The 12,217-nt window shown below is 41.7% G+C and overlaps 1 protein-coding gene across 1 annotated transcript; it reads left to right on the top strand.

Moving 5' to 3' along the window:
• Positions 1-8,073: 8,073 nt before the first annotated feature.
• Positions 8,074-11,182, top strand: LOC143619447 (pectate lyase 4-like). The gene is made up of 4 exons (XM_077091382.1): positions 8,074-8,101; positions 9,272-9,906; positions 10,280-10,522; positions 10,958-11,182. The coding sequence occupies exons 1-4, from the start codon at positions 8,074-8,076 to the stop codon at positions 11,180-11,182; spliced, it is 1,131 nt and encodes a 376-aa protein (XP_076947497.1).
• Positions 11,183-12,217: the final 1,035 nt, after the last annotated feature.

Consider the following 12,217-nt stretch of genomic DNA (forward strand, 5'->3'; position numbering starts at 1 on the left):
TCTTCTTAACCAACACGTGAGCCTAGAAAGTTAAAAGGGGATAAGAATAAGGCTAGATTATGACGAATCAGAGCCCTCACTATCGCTCGAACGTCCACCTTCCCCTCTAATCAGCTCATGCCCGGCTGCTTCTCTTTTTGAAGCTGGTCCAAGTGTAACCTGTCAACCCTTTAACCCATCTCCCTACACCTATGGGAGATCAAGCCCAACGGCTTTCCCTTTGTTCACTTCACAGCCCCTTGGACACGACATCACTCTCGACCAAATATGGCAGTCACCAGCTTCAAGTGTTCCTCCTACAGCCACTACATGAGAGCAGGCCATGTCGGTCTTGCCCTTGGCTCGAAGTGCTGCAATGAGCACTCCCATAGGAACAAGTCAAACAGCAGCAACCCCTGAAAGACTTCAAGGCTTTAACCTGATGCCTCAGATGATGGCTTGGCACACTTCCCTTGGACCCAACTCATCAACCAAGCACTGGGTACCCACCAAGGAACAACAAGTCATAATCCTGCTGTAAGGATAGATGAAGATTTGACAAAACCTTACAAGCCCGGTAACCTATCTTGTTTCTCTTAACAAATGCCGATTATGACTTTCAAACAAAAATCAAGATGCCACCCCATATAAGAACGTATGATGGGACTGAAGATCCCGAAGACCACCTCCAGGTCTTCACCGGGGCGGCCAGAATTGAAAAATGGCCCACACTGAATGTTGTTTGACGTTCATACAAACGTTAGTCGGGTCAGCCAGGATATGGTTCAATGACCTTCCTGCTCAAAGCTTCGAAGCTTCGATGATCTGAGCAAAGGCTTCTTGGCCCACTTCTCACAACAATGAAGATACGTCAAGGAGGCCACCGTTATTTTTCAGATAAAACAAAATGATGATGAGAGCCTTCGAGACTTCATCGAAAGGGACAAGAAAGAAGGGTTACAATATGTGGGGGCTGACGAAAAAATGAGGGTGGCAGGCTTCATGAACGCCATCACCTCCAAGCACCTCACAAGGGACTTTAATAAGTGCCTGCCTAAAACCCTTGAAGAAGCTCTTGAACGAGCTGAGGCTCATATTCGAGGCGAGTAGGCCGTTGATTTCAAAGAGCAGCGAAAAAGAGCTCCCAGTTGGCGAGGCAACAGCCCCAACTGAAAGAGAGGGAACTACACTCCTTATGACAAGTATCCCCGGAGTTCAGATCAACGAAGGCCTGAAGGTCGGAACCCTCCAAGCAGGGAAAAGACTGTAAACTTCACAGCCTTAACCAAAACCCCTCAGGAAATCCTTGCCATAGAAGAAGTGAAGCACAACTTCCGACCTCCTCGACCCTTGCCCAAGAGAAAGAAAAACGAAAGTTCCACCCAGTTCTGTGAGTTCCACGAAGAAAAAGGTCACCACACAAACGATTGCTTTCAACTCAAGAGAAGAATTGAGGAAGCCGTCAAGTCTGGAGAATTGGCTCATTTGGTAAAAGGGGTCAAAGACAAGATGGCCGAAAGAAAAAGCAAAGAAGTGAATATGATGAATATAGACCAATGTGTTCCCCACACAAGACAACTCTTGGAGGCTTGGGAGCTTCAATGCATCTGCTTCCAACTGCCTCAAGGTAACTTACTCTCAAACCCTCTAACAGTGGAAGCGAATGTGGGAATTCTCCAATCAAACAAAGCCTACATTGACACAGGGACAACCACAGAGATCATGTATGAAAGATTCTTCAACAGGCTAAGCAAGGAAGAGCGTTCAAGGCTTCAATCCTCCGAGTCATATATAAAAGGTATCGCTGACGTACCCTTGAAGCCTTTAGGCCAACTAACCCTTGATGTTTATTTTAGTGAAGGCAAGATGAAGAAAACCAAACCACTCACTTTCGTAGTTATCAACACACCTTCCAGCTATGATGTAATCATAGGAAAGCCTGGACAATGTGTATTCAACATGGCTATCTCGGTTGGTCAAGGTGCTGTGAAGTTTCCCCCCAACATGGGAATTGCAACCCTTCAACCTACCCAAGAGGTTTACACGGTTGAAGGGGAAAGATCAAAAAGCAAAGGCGAAGAGCAAGGCTTAATCATAAACCCCAAGTACCCTGAACAAAAGGTACGGGTAAACACAAGCCCCTCCAAAGAAACACTTTCGCACCTTGAAAATATGTTGATGAACTACAGTGATGTTTTTGCTTGGTGCCCGGAAGACATGACAGGCATCCCTCGAAGCATTGCAGAGCATGAACTCAAGATACCTCCCGATGTCAAGCCTGTCGTCCAAAAGAAACGGAGCCTAGCTCCTGAAAGAAGCTTGGCAGCATGCCAAGAGGTCGAAAAGCTTATACAAGCTGGGATCCTACGTGAGGTCAAGTATCAATCTTGGGTGGCTAATCCAGTCATGGTTCGAAAGCCTGACAAGTCTTGGAGGATGTTCATCGACTTCAAAGAATAAACAAAGCAGGTCCAAAGGATTGCTATCCCTTTACCCGAGATGGACCTCAAGGTTGACTCTCTAACCGGCCATCCCTTTAAGTGTTTTCTCGATGCTTACAAGGGTTACCATCAGATTCTCATGAAAGTGAAAGATGAAGAAAAAACCGCTTTCCACATGGACAGAGGTATTTTCTGTTACCAAAAGATGCCCTTTGGCCTACGTAACGCCGGTGCAATCTACCAACGTTTGATCGACAAATAATTTGCTAGCCAAATTAGCAGAAACTTGGAAGCTTATGTCGATGATCTAATAATCAAGAGCAAAACCGAGCATCAAATGCTTGAAGACATACAAGAAACCTTCCAAAGCTTGAGAAAGATCAACATGAAGCTTAACCCGGGAAAATGCTCATTCGGGTTCGAAGAAGGCAAGTTTTTGGGGCACATTGTGGGAAAACAAAGCATAAAACCTAATCCTAACAAAGTCAGGGCTGTTCTCGAAACCAAATCCCCACAAATCAAAAAAGAAGTGGAGAGCCTGAATGGAAAGCTTGCAGCATTGAAGCGTTTTACCTCCTAGCTTACTGAGAAGTCCCTACCCTTTTTCACAACACTAAAGGATTGTACCAACAAGAAAGATTTCAGATGGACGGAAGAAGCGGAAGAAGCCTTCAACCAAATGAAGCAACACTTGGCTTCACTCCCAGCTATTGCAGCCCCTGAAACGGGAGAACTGATCTCTGTCTATCTCTCAGTCGCTGAAGAAGCACTAAGCACGGTTCTAACCATCGAACGAGACAAAGTTCAGGTACCCGTTTATTTATTTAGCAAAACACTAAAACTGGCAGAGGTCAAATATCCTCCTATGGAAAAACTTGCTCTGGTCTTAATTCAAACGGCCAGAAGGCTTCGAAGGTACTTTCAAGCACACCCTATACAAGTGGTCACTGACCAACCCATCAAAAGTGTGCTTGAAAAACCAGAAAATTCAGGCCGATTGGCCAAATGGGCTGTGGAACTAGGTGAACATAACATCACCTATGTCCCAAGTAAAGCTATCAAAGCCCAAGTCTTGGCGGACTTCATTGTAAAAATCCCAAAACGAGTCATTCCTGAAATACACACAACCACCACTGAACCTTCTAACCCTGAAGCCTGGAAGCTTTTTACCGATGGAGCTTCCAGCATCGAAGGGTCAGGAGCTGGGCTCGTTTTAATCATCCCTGAATGGTTAGAATTCACATATGCTCTTCGAGTTGAATTTCAGACCACCAAAAACGAAGCTGAATACGAAGCATTGATCGCTGGTCTGAAGATTGAAAAAGAGATGAAGATCCAAAAGCTACAAGTCTTCACAGACTCGTTGCTTGTTTCAAGTCAAGTCAATGACAGCTATATAGCCAAAGAGCCCAACATTAAGAAGTACCGTGAAAAGGCAAAAGGGTTGATGACCACATTTCAGGAATGCACCATCAAACAAGTCCCAAGATCACAAAACAAGAAAGTCGACGCCCTGAGAAAACTAGCATCCCTCACTTTTGCACACCTCACCAAGAAAGTACTGGTGGAAGTGCTGAAAACTCCTTCAAGTCAAGAATTGGAGGTTCAAGATGTAATCACTGAAGAAGGTCCCAATTGGATGACTCCCATAGAAAGGTTCCTCAAAAATGGTGAGTTACCTTTGGACCAGACTGAGGCTGAAAGGGTTCGAATCAAATCCAGACAATATGTGTTGCAAGGAGAAACGCTTTATAAAAAGGGCTACCTTGCACCACTACTGAGATGTGTAGGCCCTGAACAAAGTCAATATCTGATCAAAGAGGTTCATGAGGGGATATGTGGAGCTCATTTTGGGCGAAGAACGGTGGTAGCAAAATTGATGAACCTTGGATACTTCTGGCCCACCATGCACCGAGAAGCAACGGAATAACTCAAGAAATGTGAAGCTTGTCAAATTCATGCACCGGTTCTCAAAAGCCCTAAACACGATCTAGTCCCCATCTCCTCAGCTTGGCCCTTTCACAAATGGGGAATGGATATTGTTGGTCCATTCCCACTGGCCAAGGGTGGGGTAAAGTTTTTATTAGTAGCAGTTGACTACGTTACCAAGTGGCCTAAAGTCAAACCGCTTGCAAAAATAACGGGCAAACAAGTTATTGACTTTGTATGGGAAACCATCATTTGCCGTTATGGGCCGCCAGGAGCGTTGGTCATGGATAATGGGAAAGAATTTGCTGAGAAGCCTTTTAGCACATGGTACAAAGAGTTCAGAATCACTCAAGTGTTCAGCTCAGTTGCATACCCACAATCCAACGGCCAAGTTGAAAGAACAAACAGAACCATCGTTGAAGGAATCAAAACAAGGCTATGAAGGCACAACAACAATTGGCTTAAAGAACTCCCAAACATTCTATGGGCAATAAGAACAACCGAAAAGACAAGCCAAAAGCGAACGCCTTACAGCCTAGTGTTCGGATCGGAAGCCGCAATCCCAGCCGAAGTCGGAGTTGTGACTCAAAGAACACTCAACATGGACCTCGAATCAAACAACAATGAGACCATGTTGAATTTGCAACTCCTCGTAGAAATTCGTGATCAAGCCGCAATACAAGAGACTAAATACAAGCAAAAAATGGAAGCTTATTACAATGCTAGAGTAAAGCATGAATGCTTCAAGCCTGGAGACCTTGTACTCCGAAACAAAGAGGCTAGAAAGAAAGAAAGAAAATCAAGGAAAACTTGGCCCAAAGTGGGAAGGACCATACACAATCCTCGAAGCCCACAAGGGTGGATCCTACAAGCTAGCTGACGCAAAAGGCAAAAGGCTTCCAAGACACTGGAACGGCAAAACCTTAAAAGGTTCCATGCCTAATCAAAATTTAAAAATATATTTCAAGAGATGTACAATTCTCCTTTTTGTGAAACAACAATCTCTTGAATGAATGATAAACTTTTTGTCATAACTTGTCTTTACTATCCTATAATCAGGTTGAGAACCTAGCAAGAAACTCCATGGCAATGTCCATGTAAGGGGATGAGCTCCCAAGCCACATCGCTCAATAGGTTCATGGGTTGAATGGACCTATATAAGGGGTGAGTTCCTATGTCAATCCTACTCCATGAGACTTAGAAAATTTTTTCAACTAAAACTTGTCTCATAGACAGGTCTGAACAGCCTACACCAATTCGTTCCTTAAGCTTACAAAAGTTTACGAAAACAAAAAACATACACTAAGTAGTGATATAAAGGATAGCCAACATGTGCTTTTTACCTAATGAAGCCTTGAAGCTAAAGTGACTGCAGCACTAAAACTTCTTAAGGAAAGTTAGCTAAAATCGCATCAAACTAACAAGACAAGCAACCAACACACAAATACATAGAACATCATAGTTCATAAACAAGGCTATTCCAAGGCTATAGCTAATAGCATTCATACATAATAAGCCAGTTAAGGCTAAACAAGGAAATCACAAGGATTCCCAAGAAAATGTTTAAAGGGCAAAAAAGGCCAAACACAACCACAAGGCAGAAACTTTAAGAGTTCCATGCCAAACCTACATTGTTTAGAGATTACATAACATCGTTTTAAAGTGCTAAGAAAGCTACGAATAAAGTGTTTAAACATCAGGAACAGGCTTTGAGGTACTAGCCTTACCACCCTTAGCCTTCTTGGACTTCTTGACTTGTGGGACAAAAGCCGAGCCTTCAAGGCTTGCCACATGAGATCCGTCGCTTCTCCCAGATAAAGTCTCTTCACTATCACCGGAACGGGAACGCTTTTTCGATAGAGACTCAAGCACCTCTTTAGCAACCTTCTCATCAAGGCCAGCTGGTTTAAAGCCCTGCAAAACTGAAAGAGGCTTACCATAGGATGATGAAACTTCACCTACATAAGGGTAAGTGAGCCTTTCCATCGCATGAACTGAACCGGTGAAAAGCTTGTAAGCTTCAGGATTGAAAACGGGGGACTGCTCCATAGGCTGACCTGTTTCGTGATGATGGAAGCCTGCAATGAAACCTAAATGCTTCCCATGGCCTAGCAGCTTCGTGTAAACATCGCCCAGCACCGAGTTAAACTCTTTAGAATGAAGCAAGTAAGATACAACCTGCTGAAACCCATGCTCAATCAACCACTTGTTGTCATAAGAAGTCTGGGTAACCGAAGCCTTCAAGCCTTCCTTCTCCACCTCAAAGGCTCTCCTCTGCACCTCAAAGGCTTCACGGTCAGCATCCAACTTGGCTCTATCAGCCTGCATGGCTTTCTTCAACCCTGCCATCTCAATCTCATGGCCACGAGACAACTCGTCAATCCGTTTAACATACACCTTCTCCTTCTCAGAAAAACCTTCAACATCCTTCTTCATGGCCGTCATAGAGGCCTTCATCTTTTCATTTGTCTTCATAAACCCTTCATACTCCTCCATCTCTTTTCGAAAGCGAGTAACACCTTCTGCCAAAAGGGCGGAAACGTTACAAGAATTCAAGATCAACCTGGATAACAAGGAGTCACCCTCCATCTTGGAAATAGTATCACAAACTCCCAGAGGAGCAAAATGGGCTAACGCATCAGCACAAACTTTGGGATCCTTGAAACTATCCCCAACCTTGACACTCCACTCTGGCACATAAACCGCATCACCATCCACTCTTGAACCACATGCATCATGGCTTTCTTCCCAGCCGACTTCCCCTTCTTAGAAACCACCAACCCCTGCTCCTTCTCAACCTACGTAGTTGGACCTTGGTCTTCAGAAACCTGAATGTCATCACTAACCTCAACTGGTTCATGAGAAGATGAAGTTCAACAGAATTCAACAAACGTCGTGTGGAACGACGAGTGGAAGACTTTGGAACAGCAGTTTTGGTGAACCCTTTAACGTTGCAACCCCAACATACGCAACATCCTCAAATCAACCCTCCTTTCCTCGAACAACCGAATCCTCCCCAACAACGGCCGCAACATCAGTAAACCCAACATCCGAAGTGTCATCACTTTTCAAAAAGTCTAAGGCAGACATAACTACAAAACACAAAGAAAAATAATTAGCAAACGTACCAACAAAACAAAGCAAAAGCGGAAAAAATAAATGCATACCCTTATTATCCCTCAAAAGCACAGGATCCCGATTAGGCTTATCCCAAAGTTTGCTAATTCCTAACAAAACAAGAAGATGTTCAGGGAGAGGGCGAAGACACGAAGGACATGTTCTAATTGATTTCAAAAAGGCTTCGTTTAACTCAGATTCAGCCGGTTCTGGTTCATTTAGAACGGCTTCGGGTTGTCTCCAAACGGGTTTAAATGGAAGGATAGAATCAGAAACAAAGAAAAACCGGTCCTTCCAAGAACCGAGGGTTGTAACCGCCGAGGAAACCAAACATATATCAACCTTGGTATGTTCGAACGTGTACCAATCACCATTTTTCGCTAAGTGAAAGAAACGGTGAAAATTCAACAGCAAAGGGTCATAACCTAGGGCTCTACACAAAACTTCAAAATGCAAAACCCTAGCAAGCCCTAACGGATGGATTTGGCCGAATGATATACGATAATACTCCAAAACATTAAGAACAAAAACCGAAAAAGGGTGTCAGAGGTTAGAAAATTTGAAATGACGGCAATATAGAGTGATAAAACCCGCCGGACAACGATCGATGGAAGAATCGACCGGCGGAGCAATCGGTTTATACTTTAACCCTATTCCCCACTCAATACAAAACGATTCAACCTCTTCCTGGGTTAATCGGGAAAAACTGATCGAAAGATCCTTTTTGGCAACCATAATTTTGAAGAAGAAGGAAGGATCGAAACTAACCTGATAGTGGATTGAATGAAACTTGAAAGTGTTTATGGTGGAAATTGTTAAACAAATCTGGAAGAAAGTGAATAGTTATCCCATTGATAACTATTAATGAAAAGCAGTTATTGGAAACCGTAGTCTGACAGTTACAATCACGTCAACTGTCACATTAATAATTCAAAAAACAACCAAAACTGAACAAAGCTTCGAAGCCTACAAGCCTTGAAGCCTTTAAGTAATAAACAAAATGTGTGCAAAAGTCAGAAGCCCTTGAGCATACTCCTCAAACACCTCTGACTTAGGGGGCTGATGACGGGGGTAGCCCAAGGAAATAATAAAATGGTTGGAACACATTAACGCTAAAAGGGTTAAAAGGTTAAAAGCTTCGTTTCCCGCCCAAACTTATGTCAACAAGTACCCACATGCTACAGTATGATGTCACATCACTGTTCACATCCTTGTCCCCTCTGAACAAAGGACATGCTCTGATAAAGTAATATTATTTTAACTATGGACCAGCGGTCCAAATCTTCCCGCCCATAAAGGTCAACTCTCTAGGCAAACTGGAGGGGAACTACATTAGTTACAATTGGAAGAAAGGCTTAAGTCTCTTCTCCTATATAAGAGAGACTTAGCCGTAAACATAAACACAACAGATTTGGACAGATAACACCATCTCCCTAATCTTCTCTTCTTCCTTGAGAAATATACTCTTAGCTTATTTCTTTCTTACTTCAATAACTTCATAGCTTCACCAAGAACATCATCCTAAAACTGATTCCAAACATCACAGTTCTTGATCTTCGGTGATCTATAACAACAAACAACTAACTAGTGAACCTCCTTCTACGTTTTGCAAACGTAGAGGGACACCACGACCTGCGTTAGGTCAACCTGAACCCTTGAAGCTTTTTAGCCTAACCAGTCCATTCACTATCATTGGTCTTATCTTTGTTGTAGCAACAGAAGCATATAACCTTGAGTTGCTCGAAGCGTGAGTCTTCGATTTGTTTAATTTCCTCTTCAACATCATGTAAATTTGATTGTTTGAGTAACACATGAAAATTTATGCAGATCTTTAGCGCAACAAAATTTATCAAGGAGAGGTGTACAAGAATGTGTAGCAAATAACCCAATAGACAAATGTTGGAGGTGCAAAGCCGATTGGGCGGATAATCGACAAGCATTAGCCGAATGTGCTTTGGGTTTCGCTAAGGGGACCACATGTGGCGCGGGTGGAGAAATCTACACGGTCACTGATCCTTCAGATGAGGATGGAGAAAATCCAAAGGAAGGGACGTTGAGATACGGTGCCAGCCAAAAGAAACCTTTGTGGATCATTTTTGAAAAGGATATGGTGATCACTTTGAAACACACACCTGTTGTTACTAGTGACAAAACAATTGATGGCAGAGGTGCAGTAGTTGAGATCGCTAATAGTGGAGGCATCACCATTCAAGAAGAGAACAATATCATAATTCACGGGATCAACATTAACAATGTTAAAGTAATGGACGGTTATGCAGGAAGGTCAGCTTGCGACGGTGATGCTCTCACTATTAAAACTGCTTCCAAGATATGGATCGACCATTGCACGCTTAGTAATGGTCCGGATGGGCTCCTCGATGTCACTGTGGGTAGCACAGCCGTAACCATTTCCAACTGCCGATTCCAAGATCATGACAAAGTAAGAACAAGTTGAGAAACATAGGTAGCACCTTAGTTATATCTCTAATCTCACACTATGTTAAGTCCACGTATGATATGATTTGTCAATACAAATACTATGCCTCAAACATTACCAAGATGATTTTGGCGCATTGGATGTAGTTCGAGAAGAACTCTACAGTTAAGCATGTTTATGTGAAAGTAGTGCGAAAATTGTTGACGTTTTATAGAGACTACAATAGGGCAAACAAAAATAATTCGATGATATCCTTTTGGGCAAAACAGATAGTAATGATGATACGATAAACCGTATGTTATAACATATATCTGAACTAAGTTTTGTGTATTTCTTATATCTATATCACTAAACTTTAGAACGGAAAATTAAACAGGTTGTATTGCTTGGGGCAGATGATTCTCACACGGAAGATAAAATTATGCAAGTCACGGTAGCGTACAACAGGTTTGAAGATACATGTACACAAAGAATGCCAAGATGTCGATTCGGCTTTTTTCAAGTGGTTAACAATGATTACAACAAATGGAAAATGTATGCTATCGGTGATAGTGCGAATCCTACTATTCTCAGCCAAGGCAACCGTTTCGTCGCAGCCGATAAACGTTATACAAAGAAGGCATGTAACAAATAGCTCAATGTATATCTGAATGGGACACGCTATAGCTACAGCTACTCCACCCCCATATAATTTCACACATTAAATGATTGTATACAAAACACTCAAATGGCCGCTTTGATTAAAAAAAGTCGAACTTTGAAAATTATGGTCGTTTGAACAGTATCTATATGGTTCTTTTGACCACAAGGGGGTCAAATTTTGAAAATATTGGATAGAATGATCGTCCGGAAAATATCCGGACAGACGTTCAGGCCATAGATGACCAAACTTTGAAATTCTTTGGTTGAAACAGTTGTCCGACCTCTATTCAGACCACCGTTGAAACGGCGTGGGATTAGATGTCAGATCGTGCGTTTATAACTGACCACTATCTGAATAAATTAGCTTCTAAAAACTTTAATGGATCATTATTCGTAGTTACAGTTTGTATAGGTACAACAAAGAAGCTATTCTGAAGAGTCGGAATGGAGGAATTGGAATTGGAGATCCGAACAGGACGTATTGGAAAACGGAGCTATATTTGATGCATCTGGGACTGATCCACAGCTAACCCCTGAACAACAACAAGGCATGATTGCAGTTGCACCAGGATCGGATGTTCCACAACTCACTAGTGATGCCGGTGTACTCTCATGTGTGGTCGGACAACCTTGTTAACCAAGCTTTTGTTGTGCTCGCGTTGTCTCCAATATTATTTTTGTTTTACATGTTTTTTTATTTGTATATCTGAGTTAATTAATACTTCTATTCATTGAAGGGAAGTTAATAATATCACAATAAATAACGGGATTGTTTTGAGTTTTTATTTTATTATATTATGTTAGTATTAACTTATTTACAACTTTGTTACATAAACCAGTTAATATATATATATATTAAATACCAAAATGGGTTTGTCTCATAACGACTATTGTTTCATGAATGTACGTACTATTTATTTTACATCGTGTACAACATTTTTGCTTTGGCGCCCCTTGTTTTAGGTATGCATGGATCTCCTTTCATGTACTCTACATAACCATCCATTCCACCACTCCTGCTACTCCTCCTCTACAATTCCAAGCCATGTTTCCTTCAATCGCATCTTCCATGGCATATGCTAGCCTTTCTTTCTTCCTTTTTGTGTTCCTTCAATCCTCGATGATGAATCTGTTGGTTATTTTAGTGTTATTGATTAATTTGTCAATCAAGGAAATAACGTCAAAGATTAAAAGAATTAGGTGACGCGGGAGTGTGGGCTCGATCTAATTCTAAATGTTATTTGTGCTTTGTAATAACATTGGGTATATTATTTAAGTAATTTGGTTTAAGTTTTATGTGAAGCAGGCTTATTTAATATTTGGGCTCATGTGGGAATTGATCAAATTAATAATTGATCGATATATTTTCCCTAGTGAACTACTTTCTCGATCTAAGAACAAATACGATAGCAACACCGTTGATGAACGTAATTATAAAATTCAAATCCATGTTACGAATTTTATGTCTAATCCGATAAATCATTGCGTGTATCCCATAAATAGGTTTATCTAACAGTGATTAGAAGATTTAGAGAAAGATCCACGTTTCAATTTCTTCATCTACAATTGCATAAAAAATTACCATGTTTGTTTGTTTAATTGGATGATTTTGGATTATAGAATTTATAGACTACACAATATATACAGCATATTCGTCTTCCACGATCTTCTA

This window comes from Bidens hawaiensis, unplaced genomic scaffold (genome assembly GCF_021521415.1).
Source record: "Bidens hawaiensis isolate Kalapana, Puna unplaced genomic scaffold, B.hawaiensis_p1.1 tig00000296_1, whole genome shotgun sequence".
NCBI lineage: Eukaryota > Viridiplantae > Streptophyta > Magnoliopsida > Asterales > Asteraceae > Bidens > Bidens hawaiensis.

Excerpts from the sequence above, each read along its gene's own strand:
- LOC143619447 (XM_077091382.1), top strand. The coding sequence starts at position 8,074 with ATGGAAGAATCGACCGGCGGAGCAATCG. Across the intron at positions 9,907-10,279 it reads GATTCCAAGATCATGACAAA|GTTGTATTGCTTGGGGCAGA; the intron begins GTAAGAACAAGT and ends AAAATTAAACAG. Across the intron at positions 10,523-10,957 it reads ATAAACGTTATACAAAGAAG|GTACAACAAAGAAGCTATTC; the intron begins GCATGTAACAAA and ends CAGTTTGTATAG.